We start from the raw sequence: 15,769 nt of genomic DNA, 5'->3' as shown, positions 1-15,769 counted from the left end.
ATTAATATCTAGGTGCACATAAATGAAAATATGATTCTTTCTTGTCTCATGACAATGTTCACACAGAGTTGATTCAATGGAGTCATTCATTTAAACTTCAGAAGAAAAAGAGTCAGTAAGTTTGATTCATTTCAGTGAATCACTTCAAGTTGTCAGTTTCAGTGAATCAATTCAAAACTCTGATTCAAAACTGAATATTTGTTTGCATCTGCAAGTATCTGTAGGTAAATATTGCTGTTTATGACTATGTGTTGTTATATTGGTGCATATAAATGAAAATGATCTGTAGTTTCTGTAGTTAACTTGTTGAATGTGTGAGTGTGTGTGTGTGTGTGTGTGTGTGTGTGTGTTTGCGCAGGTTTGAGCTTCTTTGATGGGGTTTGTTCTGACAGAGCCCGAGGCTGTCGTCCCCACAGACACACACACACACACACACACACACACACACACACACAAATCTCAATCATTGTCACACACACAAACACGCGCACACACACACCATTATTTGACATTCGGTCAGGAATCAGAGCTGACCCTTCACTAAGCCCCGCCCTCAAACATCACTGACCAATCAGAGAAAGCCACAGCTTCTGACAGACACACTGCGTTATCAGGACAAAAGGCACGATTTCTCTGATAAAGTGACTTATATAATAGAATTAACATCAAAACATGCATGAAGAGCTGAATGGGAGAGAAACCTAAGCATAAGTTTATTTGTAAAGCATTTTTCACAATTAAAAAAAGTTTATAATGAATACCACTTAAATGTAAAGTATTTGCTGAGGAACTAAATACAGGTTTAAAGTTTGGTAAGTTTGATTCATTTCAGAGCTCTGATTCAAAAACTGTTCATGTGCCATTATCTCTGTGTGTGTGTTTTTTTTTTTTATGTATTAAATATTTTAGTATAAATATTAGTAGGTAAATATTGCTGTTTTTGACTATGTATTGTTTTATAGGTGCATGTAAATGAAAACGATCTGGTGAGGAATATGAGATGATTCAAAAGAGTCTCTCATTTAAACTTTCAGCAGAAAAAGAGTTAATAAATTTGAATCATTTTAGTGAATCAAAACTGTTTTATACTTATATTTTTTATTTGTATTCCGTTCTGAGTACAGGTACATTTAAAGTATCTGTTGTGAAGTGTTTATAATGTTTGTAATATTTTATTTAATGACATTTTAGATTATTCCTGAAAGGATTTGTTTTGCGAAGTGACAAGAACTAAAAGAGTTCAGTAAGTTTGATTCACTTCAGTGATTCAGTTCAAACTGTCCATTTACTGAACTGATTCAGAAACTTTGAACAACTGTTTGTGTTATTAATGTTCAAGTGCCATTATCTCTGTGTGATTCTTTTTTTAAATGTATGTTTTAGTATAAATATCAGTAGGTAAATATTACTGTTTATGACTATGTATTGTTATATAGGTGCATATAAATGAAAACAATTCAATATGATTCTTCTTTATCTGGTGATGACTATGAGACAGAAGTGATTCAATAGAGTGACTCATTTAAACTTCAGCAGAAAAAAAGTTGATATATTTTACACATATATTTTTATTTGTATTGTGTTCTGAACACAGGTACATTTAAATCATTTCTTGTGTTTATAGTGTTTGTGAATGTTGCATTTACTTGATTTCTTATTGTAATAATAAAATGTGAAATACACTGATGCAACACATCTGTCTTTTTTTCCCTCAATAATGCAATTCTGACCTGGCGTGATTTTTAGTCAGTTCAGTTTAAAATTCTTTTCTGAAAACCCAGCGGTTCAGAGACACGTTCTTGTGCTTCAGCGCTTGATCAACATAATAAATGAAGAGCATGGGTCTGACCTGCGCCGGATCCACGTCGTTTAGCATCACGATAGATGTGCAGTGATAGTCCAGAACCAGACGCCAGAAGTCCTTCACTGTGTTTGGCAAAGGATGCTGGGTAACGATGAATGCAGACGGCTGCTTGTAGCTCTGATTGAGAGAGATGAAGAACACGAGACAATCATCATCAAATTATACAAAGAATATTTATGATTGTGATTGTGAGATATATCTCACGATTCTGAGTTTATATTGCGATTCTGTTTATATCGCAATTCTACGCTTATATCTCACAATTCTGAGTTTACATTGTGATTCTATGTTTTTATTATGATTGTGAGAATCACAATATAAATTCAGAATCATGAAATAAACTATGTTTTTATTATGATTGTGAGTTTATTTCACGATTCTGAATTTATATTGTGATTCAGAGCTTATATTGTGATTCGGAGTTTATATCGCAATTATGAGTTATTATCACAGTTCTGAGTTCAGATTTTGATTCCAAGGTTATATTCGTTATTCTGAGTTTATATCGTGATTCTGAGTTTATGTTATTCTGAGTTTATATCACAATTCTGAGTTTATATCGTGATTCTGAGTTTATATTGTGATTCTGAGTTTATGTTATTCTGAGTTTATATCGTGATTCAGAGTTTATGTTATTTGTGATTCTGAGTTTATATTGTGATTCTGAGTTTATGTTATTTGTGATTCTGAGTTTATATTGTGATTCTGAGTTTATGTTATTCTGAGTTTATATTGTGATTCTGAGTTTATGTTATTCTGAGTTTATATCACAATTCTGAGTTTATATCATGATTCTGAGTTTATATTGTGATTCCAAGGTTATATTGCAATTCTGATTGCAATATAACATTATTCTGAGTTTATATTGTGATTCTGAGTTTATGTTATTCTGAGTTTATATCACAATTCTGAGTTTATATCGTGATTCTGAGTTTATATCAAAATTCTGAGTTTATATCGTGATTCTGAGTTTATGTTATTCTGAGTTTATATCACAATTCTGAGTTTATATCGTGATTCTGAGTTTATATAAAAATTCTGAGTTTATATCGTGATTCTGAGTTTATGTTATTCTGAGTTTATATCACAATTCTGAGTTTATATCGTGATTCTGAGTTTATGTTATTCTGAGTTTATATCACAATTCTGAGTTTATATCGTGATTCTGAGTTTATGTTATTCTGAGTTTATATCACAATTCTGAGTTTATATCGTGATTCTGAGTTTGTTATTCTGAGTTTATATCACAATTCTGAGTTTATATCGTGATTCTGAGTTTATGTTATTTGTGATTCTGAGTTTATATTGTGATTCTGAGTTTATGTTATTCTGAGTTTATATCACAATTCTGAGTTTATGTTATTCTGAGTTTATATCACAATTCTGAGTTTATATCGTGATTCTGAGTTTATATCAAAATTCTGAGTTTATATCGTGATTCTGAGTTTGTTATTCTGAGTTTATATAGTGATTCTGAGTTTATGTTATTCTGAGTTTATATCGTGATTCTGAGTTTATGTTATTCTGAGTTTATATCGTGATTCTGAGTTTATGTTATTCTGAGTTTATATCGTGATTCTGAGTTTATGTTATTCTGAGTTTATATCACAATTCTGAGTTTGTGTTATTCTGAGTTTATATCACAATTCTGAGTTTATGTTATTCTGAGTTTATATCGTGATTCTGAGTTTATGTTATTCTGAATTTATACCACAATTCTGAGTTTATATCGCAATTCTGAGTTTATGTTATTCTGAGTTTATATCGTGATTCTGAGTTTATGTTATTCTGAGTTTATATCGTGATTCTGAGTTTATGTTATTCTGAGTTTATATCACAATTCTGAGTTTATGTTATTCTGAGTTTATATCGTGATTCTGAGTTTATATCACAATTCTGAGTTTATATCGTGATTCTGAGTTTATATCACAATTCTGAGTTTATGTTATTCTGAGTTCATGTTATTCTGAGTTTATGTTATTCTGAGTTTATATCGTGATTCTGAGTTTATGTTATTCTGAGTTTATATCACAATTCTGAGTTTATGTTATTCTGAGTTTATATCGTGATTCTGAGTTTATGTTATTCTGAGTTTATATCACAATTCTGAGTTTGTGTTATTCTGAGTTTATATCACAAATCTGAGTTTATGTTATTCTGAGTTTATATCGTGATTCTGAGTTTATGTTATTCTGAATTTATACCACAATTCTGAGTTTATATCGCAATTCTGAGTTTATGTTATTCTGAGTTTATATCGTGATTCTGAGTTTATGTTATTCTGAGTTTATATCGTGATTCTGAGTTTATGTTATTCTGAGTTTATATCACAATTCTGAGTTTATGTTATTCTGAGTTTATATCGTGATTCTGAGTTTATATCACAATTCTGAGTTTATATCGTGATTCTGAGTTTATATCACAATTCTGAGTTTATGTTATTCTGAGTTCATGTTATTCTGAGTTTATGTTATTCTGAGTTTATATTGTGATTCTGAGCTTATATCGTGATTCTGAGTTTATGTTATTCTGAGTTTATATCACAATTCTGAGTTTATGTTATTCTGAGTTTATATCACAATTCTGAGTTTGTTATTCTGAGTTTATGTTATTCTGAGTTTTTATCACAATTCTGAGTTCATTTTATTCTGAGTTTATATTGTGATTCTGAGTTTATACCACAATTCTGAGTTTATATCGCAATTCTGAGTTTATATTGTGATTCTGAGTTTGTTATTCTGAGTTTATATCGTGATTCTGAGTTTATATTGTGATTCTGAGTTTATATTGTGATTCTGAGTTTGTTATTCAGAGTTTATATCGCAATTCTGAGTTTATGTTATTCTGAGTTTATATCGTGATTCTGAGTTTATGTTATTCTGAGTTTATATCGTGATTCTGAGTTTATGTTATTCTGAGTTTATATCACAATTCTGAGTTTATGTTATTCTGAGTTTATATCGTGATTCTGAGTTTATATCACAATTCTGAGTTTATATCGTGATTCTGAGTTTATATCAAAATTCTGAGTTTATATCGTGATTCTGAGTTTGTTATTCTGAGTTTATATAGTGATTCTGAGTTTATGTTATTCTGAGTTTATATCGTGATTCTGAGTTTATGTTATTCTGAGTTTATATCACAATTCTGAGTTTATGTTATTCTGAGTTTATATCGTGATTCTGAGTTTGTTATTCTGAGTTTATATCACAATTCTGAGTTTATGTTATTCTGAGTTTATATCACAATTCTGAGTTTATGTTATTCTGAGTTTATATCGTGATTCTGAGATTATGTTATTCTGAGTTTATACCACAATTCTGAGTTTATATCGCAATTCTGAGTTTATGTTATTCTGAGTTTATATCGTGATTCTGAGTTTATGTTATTCTGAGTTTATATCGTGATTCTGAGTTTATGTTATTCTGAGTTTATATCGTGATTCTGAGTTTATATCACAATTCTGAGTTTATATCGTGATTCTGAGTTTATATCACAATTCTGAGTTTATATCGTGATTCTGAGTTTATGTTATTCTGAGTTTATATCACAATTCTGAGTTTATGTTATTCTGAGTTCATGTTATTCTGAGTTTATGTTATTCTGAGTTTATATTGTGATTCTGAGTTTATATCGTGATTCTGAGTTTATATCGTGATTCTGAGTTTATGTTATTCTGAGTTTATATCACAATTCTGAGCTTATATCGTGATTCTGAGTTTATGTTATTCTGAGTTTATATCACAATTCTGAGTTGATGTTATTCTGAGTTTATGTTATTCTGAGTTTTTATCACAATTCTGAGTTAATTTTATTCTGAGTTTATATTGTGATTCTGAGTTTATACCACAATTCTGAGTTTATATCGCAATTCTGAGTTTATATTGTGATTCTGAGTTTGTTATTCTGAGTTTATATCGTGATTCTGAGTTTATATTGTGATTCTGAGTTTATATTGTGATTCTGAGTTTGTTATTCAGAGTTTATATCGCAATTCTGAGTGTATATCGCAATTCTGAGTTTATGTTATTCTGAGTTTATATCGTGATTCTGAGTTTATGTTATTCTGAGTTTATATCGTGATTCTGAGTTTATGTTATTCTGAGTTTATATCACAATTCTGAGTTTATGTTATTCTGAGTTTATATCGTGATTCTGAGTTTATAATCACAATTCTGAGTTTATATCGTGATTCTGAGTTTATGTTATTCTGAGTTTATATCACAATTCTGAGTTTATGTTATTCTGAGTTTATGTTATTCTGAGTTTATATTGTGATTCTGAGCTTATATCGTGATTCTGAGTTTATGTTATTCTGAGTTTATATCACAATTCTGAGCTTATATCGTGATTCTGAGTTTATGTTATTCTGAGTTTACATCACAATTCTGAGTTTATGTTATTCTGAGTTTATGTTATTCTGAGTTTATGTTATTCTGAGTTTATATCACAATTCTGAGTTGATGTTATTCTGAGTTTATGTTATTCTGAGTTTTTATCACAATTCTGAGTTTATTTTATTCTGAGTTTATATTGTGATTCTGAGTTTATACCACAATTCTGAGTTTATATTGTGATTCTGAGTTTGTTATTCTGAGTTTATATCACAATTCTGAGTTGATGTTATTCTGAGTTTATGTTATTCTGAGTTTTTATCACAATTCTGAGTTTATTTTATTCTGAGTTTATATTGTGATTCTGAGTTTATACCACAATTCTGAGTTTATATCGCAATTCTGAGTTTATATTGTGATTCTGAGTTTGTTATTCTGAGTTTATATCGTGATTCTGAGTTTATATTGTGATTCTGAGTTCATATTGTGATTCTGAGTTTGTTATTCAGAGTTTATATCGCAATTCTTAGTTTATATCGTGATTCTGAGTTTATTATTCTGAGTTTATATCGTGATTCTGAGTTTATATTGTGATTCTGAGTTTGTTATTCTGAGTTTATATCGTGATTCTGAGTTTATATTGTGATTCTGAGTTTATATTGTGATTCTGAGTTTGTTATTCAGAGTTTATATCGCAATTCTGAGTTTATATCGCAATTCTGAGTTTATGTTATTCTGAGTTTATATCGTGATTCTGAGTTTATGTTATTCTGAGTTTATATCGTGATTCTGAGTTTATGTTATTCTGAGTTTATATCACAATTCTGAGTTTATGTTATTCTGAGTTTATATCGTGATTCTGAGTTTATAATCACAATTCTGAGTTTATATCGTGATTCTGAGTTTATGTTATTCTGAGTTTATATCACAATTCTGAGTTCATGTTATTCTGAGTTTATGTTATTCTGAGTTTATATTGTGATTCTGAGCTTATATCGTGATTCTGAGTTTATGTTATTCTGAGTTTATATCACAATTCTGAGCTTATATCGTGATTCTGAGTTTAAGTTATTCTGAGTTTACATCACAATTCTGAGTTTATGTTATTCTGAGTTTATGTTATTCTGAGTTTATATCACAATTCTGAGTTGATGTTATTCTGAGTTTTTATCACAATTCTGAGTTTATTTTATTCTGAGTTTATATTGTGATTCTGAGTTTATACCACAATTCTGAGTTTATATTGTGATTCTGAGTTTGTTATTCTGAGTTTATATCACAATTCTGAGTTGATGTTATTCTGAGTTTATGTTATTCTGAGTTTTTATCACAATTCTGAGTTTATTTTGTTCTGAGTTTATATTGTGATTCTGAGTTTATACCACAATTCTGAGTTTATATCGCAATTCTGAGTTTATATTGTGATTCTGAGTTTGTTATTCTGAGTTTATATCGTGATTCTGAGTTTATATTGTGATTCTGAGTTCATATTGTGATTCTGAGTTTGTTATTCAGAGTTTATATCGCAATTCTTAGTTTATATCGTGATTCTGAGTTTATTATTCTGAGTTTATATCGTGATTCTGAGTTTATATTGTGATTCTGAGTTTGTTATTCTGAGTTTATATCGTGATTCTGAGTTTATATTGTGATTTTGAGTTTGTTATTCTGAGTTTATATCGTGATTCTGAGTTTGTTATTCTGAGTTTATATTGTGATTCTGAGTTTGTTATTCTGAGTTTATATTGTGATTCTGAGTTTATGTTATTCTGAGTTTACATCTCGCAATTCTGAGTTTCAAGAGCTCAGGTGAGGTCAGGAGACGCACAGGTTTCACTGGATCTCAATGTGAGCAACAGAACAATAACAGAGCGGTTCGGACACAAAGATGACGAAAAGATGTCTAATCAAATACAAAAATATTCTGCATCATGAAAATGTTTTTGAGACATTATTTTTATAGCAATTAAATGCATTTAACTCTCTCAAAAATTATTACAAATAAATAAATAAATAAATATTTACATTTAGTATCATATCATTTTACAATTTAAAATGTAAAATTAAATTTTATATGTATGTTGTGCTACATTTCACAAAAGGTTCTTTGTGGCGAAAGGTTCTAGAGATTATAAAAAGGTAAGAAAGAGATGGTTCTTTATGGAATCAAACATGTTTCTTCTATGGCATCATTGAGGTTAAATGTTTACTGTCACAAAAATCACGTTATGCAAAGTCTAATTGTTACAATCCTAATAATTCTGAGGTGAAAGCTGGTGATAATGCTGGTGTCGTACGTCCATGAGCGCAGCGTTGATGTAGTTGCTGCTCTCTCCGTCGATGGTGATGAGGAAGGGCAGGCAGCGGTCCGGAGGAAGGACGTCCATACAGCGGTTCTTCTCGTGATTCCTCGGCAGCAGAGCGATGCTGCAGTCCTCCACACGCAGCGTCGGCGTCACCATGTTCAGCGTCTGACAACACACCGCATTATTTACATATTATCACTGATGAATACATTATGAATCTAAAAATTACAGCTGATATAATATACAGACAGCATTCTACTAAAACTTCACATTTTAGAAGTGAAATCAGCCACTGAAACACTGCAAAACATACATTCTTCTTCAGTATTTCTGTCTTGTTTTCCAGTACAAATATCTAAATATTCTTACTAGTGCTGTCAAACGATTAATCGCATACAAAATAAAAGTTTTTGTTTACATAGTATATGTGTGCGTTCTGTGTATATTTATTATGTATATATAAATACACACACATACAGTATATATTTATATATTTGTATTCATATAATTTATATTATATTTAATATATAAACATAAAATTTTTTCTGAAATATATACATGCATTTGTGTGTGTATATATAAACATATAAAACAAATACAAAAATAAGACTTCATATCCAAGTAATTTTGCTTCTTGAATAAATATATAGACAATTTATTAACACTTTACACACACACACACATGCATGTTTTTAACGCATTCATTATTATTAATTATTTTTATCATCACACCTTTAGAAAACATGATATAAAAATATAAAATTAAAACATAAACCATTAAATGTTACAATGTATTTTAACTTTGGTTACATTTATTTATGAAAAAGATATGAATACCTTTATTATGCATTACACATAAAGACTGTAAGTAAAGTCTTACTGAAATTTGAACTGGAAAACAAGACAAAAATCCAGAGTGAAAAATACAATTTTTGCAATCATTTTGTGTAATGTGGGAACATGAGATATCCATTACTCAACATTCAACATCTGACAGATAATTTTTAATAAGTGCAAATATTCCATGTGTTTGTTCACAGTAGTTTTGAATTTTCTATAAATGTGCAAGCAGCAGAAGAGATGAAGCAATGTTCAGAGCTAGAAATCTGCTGTAGAAACAGAAAAACAAGCCTGATATTTTCTGTTTCCAATACTGGCCTAATCAAATCAATGCTGATAATGTATTAAAAACGTCCTGTCAACTGATACGGCCGCTCACTGAAATATTGTGCAGCTCTGTTTCACACCACACCGCTGATATTCAATACACAATGCTCATATTTTAGCGTTTCTTCACTGCAGCACTTTGTAAATCAAATCAAAGCAGACAAACAGAAAGCGTTTCATATCTTCAGCTCTGCAAACAAGCGGCTGGATCGCCTCTCACCCTGAACTCCTCTTTGATTGGACTGGAGTTGGTCTGAGGATCCAATCGGTTCATGTCGTAGTAAACAGAGCGAAGCTGATTGGCTGGGATGGTGGTGTCGCCGCAGAGACACGCCTCCAAGATGGCATCATGGATGAAGACGTACTGCTCCTGACAAAAACACAAGAAACAAGATCCAGTACGACTGAAGACTATAAATGATGACAGAACGACTAGAGTTATAAAGAAATGAAGACTTTTGAAATTTCTAATCATCTGTGAATCCTGGAAAATAAAATGTATCACGGTTTCCACAAAAATATTGGGCAGCGCAACTATTTTTAACATTGAAAACAAGAAATGTTTAAAGAAATTGAAATAAAATATTTTAAGTATTATTGTTATTATTATAAATGTTTAATTTGAATTAAAATTAAACAATTGTTAACTATTAATATGCATTTTAAATTAATGCAAATATAAATTAATATAAATATCATTAATGTAATTAAGAAAACGAAAACAATTTTTAAAATAAAATAAATTAAATAATTGTAATTATTCATATAATTGTTAAATTAATATAAATATGTAAATATATTATAAATATAATAACTACAAATTAATATAAAGGTGTTTTTAATATAATTAAGGAAAGGAAATTAAGCATTTTTAAATTAATAATATAAAATTTTAATTAAAATGAAATCATTTAAATTATTAATATAAATGTTAAATCAATAAAAATATGTAAATATATACATATATAAATATGTCATTAATGTAAATAAAAAAATGAAAATAGATTTTTTTAATTATTAATATAACATTTTACATTTTTAATATAAATATAAATGAATTGTAAATTAATATAAATGTTTTGATTCAAAATGTTTGTTGAGCAGCAAATCAGCATATTAGAATGATTTCTGAAGATCATGTGACGCTGAAGACTGGAGTAATGATGCTGGAAATACAGCTGCATCACAGAAATAAATACAGTTTTATAGATATTCACACAGAAAACAGTTATTTGAAATTGCAATAATATTTCACATTTTTACTGTATTTTTGATCAAATAAATGCAGCTCTGGTGAGCAGAAGAGACTCTTTCAGAAACATGCAGGGTTGGTCACATATTGCCGTGTAATGAATCAGTTGTATTTTTCTACAGAAGTAAATGCTTGATTTCCTCCGTTGCTGCGCCGCTTTTCTCTCTTCATCTGCTTTGTATTCATGGAATTTGTCAGCGTTGCAAATGCAGATGCCGCTGTGATTGCACTCATTTGTTTCACGAGAGACTTTGACGGCGTAAAACAGAAAGAACATCAAGCTTTATTAGCAGCGAGTCGTCACGCAGGAGTCGTGGAGCGGACGAGCGTTTGATGGAAATCACTGCTGAAGTGACATTTCCACAGCATCTTGGCCTGTCGCTTTGACTAGATAGTGAGGACGGGGTCAGCGCGTCTCTGATTAGGCATCCGCCATGACCTCTGACCTTTCTGGTGGCGTGTCCAATCAGAATGCAGCTTAAAAAGCATGCAATCAGCAGCGGAGCCCTAATGAGTGTGTGTCGCTCAGAATGATTAGTGATGGTTCAAACACGCGTGAGAAAAGGTAACGCATGCCTGTCGGGCGTCAAAGCGCGCCAAAACACCTGCGAGCTAAACACACACACACACACTTGTGTCTGAAGGTCACTGAACTTCAGCGGGGTGAATCAGGCTTCTCAAATACCAGCGCAGACGTCAGCTCAGAAACATTTGCTCATTAAACGCAGTGATGCAGTCGAGAGAAACGACAGCAGATGCTGCAGAACCCCGTCAGGAGTCGTAAAAACTCAAACGCATTACGGCTCTTAAAACACCTGCATCGGGCCGGTCGAGTGTTTCTGAGACGCTCACAGGTTAATATGTGACCCTGCAGCACAAAAGCAGTCATAAGCAGCACAGGAATATTTGTAGAAATAGCCAACAATACATTGTATGGATCAAAATTATCATTTTTTATTTTATGGCAAAAATCATTAGGATATTAAGTAAAGATCATGTTCCATGAAGATATTTTGTAAATGTCCTACCGTAAATATATTAAAACTTAATTTGTGATTAGTAATATGCATTGCTAAGAACTTCATTTGGACAACTTTAAAGGTGATTTTCTCAATATTTAGATTTTTTTGCACCCTTTTCAAATAGTTGCATCTCAGACAAATATTGTCCGATCATAAGAAACCATACATCAATGGAAAGATGATTTATTCAGTGTTTGATGTGCTGGAATCAGACATTTACTGCGCTTTAACAGCTTTCTGTTCAACCTCCTCGTTTCGCCTCTTATACCAGAACCATATTTATCCCACATATTTAAAAAACGTGTCTATTGTCTCTTTTGTGTGTCAGGGTTTGTTCTAAACCTCTAACTTTACATGTAAATATAAATATTTTTTAATTAATTATTATTAATTACATTTTATTTTAATACAGTTTAATTCAATTGCATTTATTATTCATTACCCTATAACTCTATATTTATTTATTTATTTGTTTGTTTATTTATCTATTCTCTCTTTTGTGTGTCAGGGTTTGTTCTAAGCTTCTAGTTTTAATTTAGTATTTTATTTAATATAAATACATTATAAATATAAACACATAAAAGTAAATGATAATAAAATAAATATTTGTTTAAAAAAATTCTATTCTCTCTCTCTTTTTTTTTTTTTACAGTGTTTGTGTGACTGGGTTTGTTCTAATTAATTTAAATTAATATAATTCACTTTACATTTATTTGTGTAGCATTTTTATATACTATATATTTATATATAAATATTTTATAAAAAAAAAAAATTATAAAATATAATTTATATCATATAAATATCAATCAAAATGTAACCAAACAGCAATTCACTGCAACACACTGAACTGTGATTATCATGTATTATTCAGACAACAAGAATCCTCTCGTTTTCACATGTATTGGACAGGCTCAGTGAGGTGAAGGTGAAGAGGTCAGAGGTCAGAGGTCAAAGGTGAGGGAAGGAGTACCTCGGTCTGCACCATGTTGACTCTACGCGATCGCAGCTCTCTCACGCAGTTATAGATGTCGACGACTCCTTCCCGCTCTGCCATGTCCAGCATGATGTCAATCACGATGAAGCAGCCCGTTCGCCCCGCCCCCGCACTGTGAGCGACCAATCAAATCACAGATTCAGATCCACAGATAAAACCACAGGAATAAAACTAATTAAAATCACACTAATGGCAACATCTGTCTGGAGAAGAGCTTCAGCTGAATCTGAAGGAATTACTATAATAATGAGATTCTGTTTAGTAAAAAAATCTTTCTTGAATTAATGATGTCTTATGTATGTATTGATAAGTTTTAAGTAACTTTTACATTAGTTCCAACTTCTCTCACTTGATTGTAATATCAACATATAAAAAACAGAATGGCACTACAAAATAAATAGACATAAATAAATAAACTTTGGAATAATTAAACATTTTTAATGCTTTCAAAAGAAGTTTACATCTCGCAATTCTTTTTATTGTTTCTTTTTAAATGTTTTTATTGTTTCACGGAATAAAATTATAATAATAAAAAAGGTAATTGTGAAGTTTGCAATTCTGAATATATAAAGTCAAAACTGTGAGAACAAAAGTTGCAAAAAATTTCACAATTACCTTTTTTATTCTGTGGAATAATTAACATGTTTTTTATACACAATATTACTGTTTAAACTGTATTTTTGGATAAATAAATCCAATCTTGGAGAGCAGAAAAAGCTTCTTTCAAAAAATAAACAGACAAACACACACACACACACACACACACACACACACACACACACACACACACACAGATACACACATAAACGATTAATCACATCCAAAATAAAAGTTTTTGTTTACATAATATATGTATGTATACTGTGTATATTTATCATGTATATATAAATACAAACACATGCATGTATATATTTAAGAAAAATATGTTATGTTTATAAATTAAATATATATATATATATAAAAATAAGAATATACATATATAAATGTATATACATGTAAAGATCTTCAAAATATATATACTGTATGTGTGTGTATTTATATATACATAATAAATATACGCAGTACACATACATTCTGTAAACAAAAAGTTTTATTTTGGATGCGATTAATCACGATTAATTGTGTGACAGCACTATATATATATTTACATTTAATTTATTTCAAACGTTTGACTGGTAGTGTTGATATAATAATAACAGCAACATCTGTTCAGTCTTACTACAATGAGTGTTTCATGATGCGCTTTATTTATAATTGAACATTTTTCAAAAAGTAAACATAGATCCCTTTTATAATAATAATAATAAAAAAATGTAATTTTTATATTGTTAGAAGTAGCTTCTCAAAATTCATGAATCAAAAACAACAAAGTTCAAATAACAACAAATGAAGTCAGACAGTCATGTTGGTGTTATAAAGGGTCTCTGTAGGTAATGTGTTCTGGTACCTGCAGTGGACCACGATGGGTCCGGCGTTGGTGGGCGATTTGGTTTTGACCCGCCGCACGAACCCCAGCAGACCCGTGGCGTGATACGGAACGCCGTGATCCGGCCAACCGGTGAAATGAAACTGACTGATCTCACGGATCTCGTGAGCTCCTCGCTGCAGAACGGACAGAGACTTCATCATCACCATCATCATCATCAGACCCGAGCTTTACTAAAGCAATAAGCCCCAAGAAGCCGTGGTTTACAGTGAATTTAGAACAGTTAAGGGGCGTTGTTAGGTACGACGTGAAGCGGAGTGCCTAAAACCCCCTTAGCTGTTATAAATTCACCGTAAACCACAGCTTCACAGGGCTTATTGCTTTTATAAAACAGTTATTCCACACTGAAAAAAAAAAAAAAAAATGAGCCAACTTAAAATTTTAAGGCAACCAGCTTCAGCAGATTTTTGAGTTTTCTCAACTTGTCGTTTTAAGTTTATACAACAAAAATTTGAGAATCTCCCACAAAAATAAGTTGAGCAAACTCAAAAATCTGCTGAAGCTGGTTGCCTTAAAATTTTAAGTTGGCTCAACTTTTTACAGTGCATATACTAAGTAAGGTTTCACAAAATAAAGCAGAGCAAATAAGTGTCATGACATTAATAAAAATAGTATTCTTCCACCAAACAATGTAGTTCCTCAGAAACAGTTGTGGTTGGAACAAAGTGGTTGCCAAGCAACACACAAAGTAAACAAAGGTGTAGGTTTGTAGTGTAATTTACAACATGGCTTCGAACGTGGCTCAACCAATCAGAATCAAGGACCAGAACTATCCGTTTTATAATAACGAACACACACTTCATCTTCAGACCCGAGCCGCTCACATTCACACACTCTTTATCTGCTGACAACTGACTAAAATCTACCAAAACTACGACAACAGCTAGTGAAGAGCTTTTCATTAAACTCAGGATTGATCAAAAGCAGTCCACATTTATCCAACCTACATATTTCTTTCCAACAAAACCACATCAAAATGGTGTAAATATTACTCTGAAACATTTTAAAACAAATTACATAAACTTTCACGTTCAGATGAAAAAGTTAAAAAAAAAGTAAAAAAAGTAAAAAGAAAAATCTAAATTAACATCAACAGGCATTAGGGCTGGATCGGTTCTCAGTAAAAAAAATCGAATCTTAAAAATCGGTTCAACTTAAATCTGACAACGCATCTGTAATATGGTTCGTTATAAAAACAGGGTTCGGCTAATGTATGTTTCTGTTGATGGATGCGCATTCTGGCTTCCTAATGCAACAACAGCGAAGAAAAAAAAAAAAACTTGGACAAACCATTCACTCTTTGTTCAATGTGAGTGCTGTATGCTGGAATATGAGCAGTCATTT

The 15,769-nt window shown here is 30.9% G+C and overlaps 1 protein-coding gene across 1 annotated transcript in view; it reads right to left on the bottom strand.

Moving 5' to 3' along the window:
- Window positions 1–15,769, bottom strand: part of LOC131525926 (receptor-type tyrosine-protein phosphatase mu-like) — a 256,453-nt gene that overhangs the window by 6,763 nt on the left and 233,921 nt on the right. Inside the window, 5 exon segments of the mRNA XM_058753934.1 lie at window positions 1,850–1,981; window positions 8,496–8,669; window positions 9,892–10,041; window positions 12,916–13,051; window positions 14,387–14,541. Of these exon segments, the coding sequence (XP_058609917.1) occupies window positions 1,850–1,981; window positions 8,496–8,669; window positions 9,892–10,041; window positions 12,916–13,051; window positions 14,387–14,541 (747 nt within the window).

The sequence above is a fragment of the Onychostoma macrolepis genome, chromosome 02 (genome assembly GCF_012432095.1).
Source record: "Onychostoma macrolepis isolate SWU-2019 chromosome 02, ASM1243209v1, whole genome shotgun sequence".
Taxonomy (NCBI): domain Eukaryota; kingdom Metazoa; phylum Chordata; class Actinopteri; order Cypriniformes; family Cyprinidae; genus Onychostoma; species Onychostoma macrolepis.
Note: the sequence above shows the minus strand (reverse complement) of the source record. Positions and strands in the feature narration are given on the sequence as shown.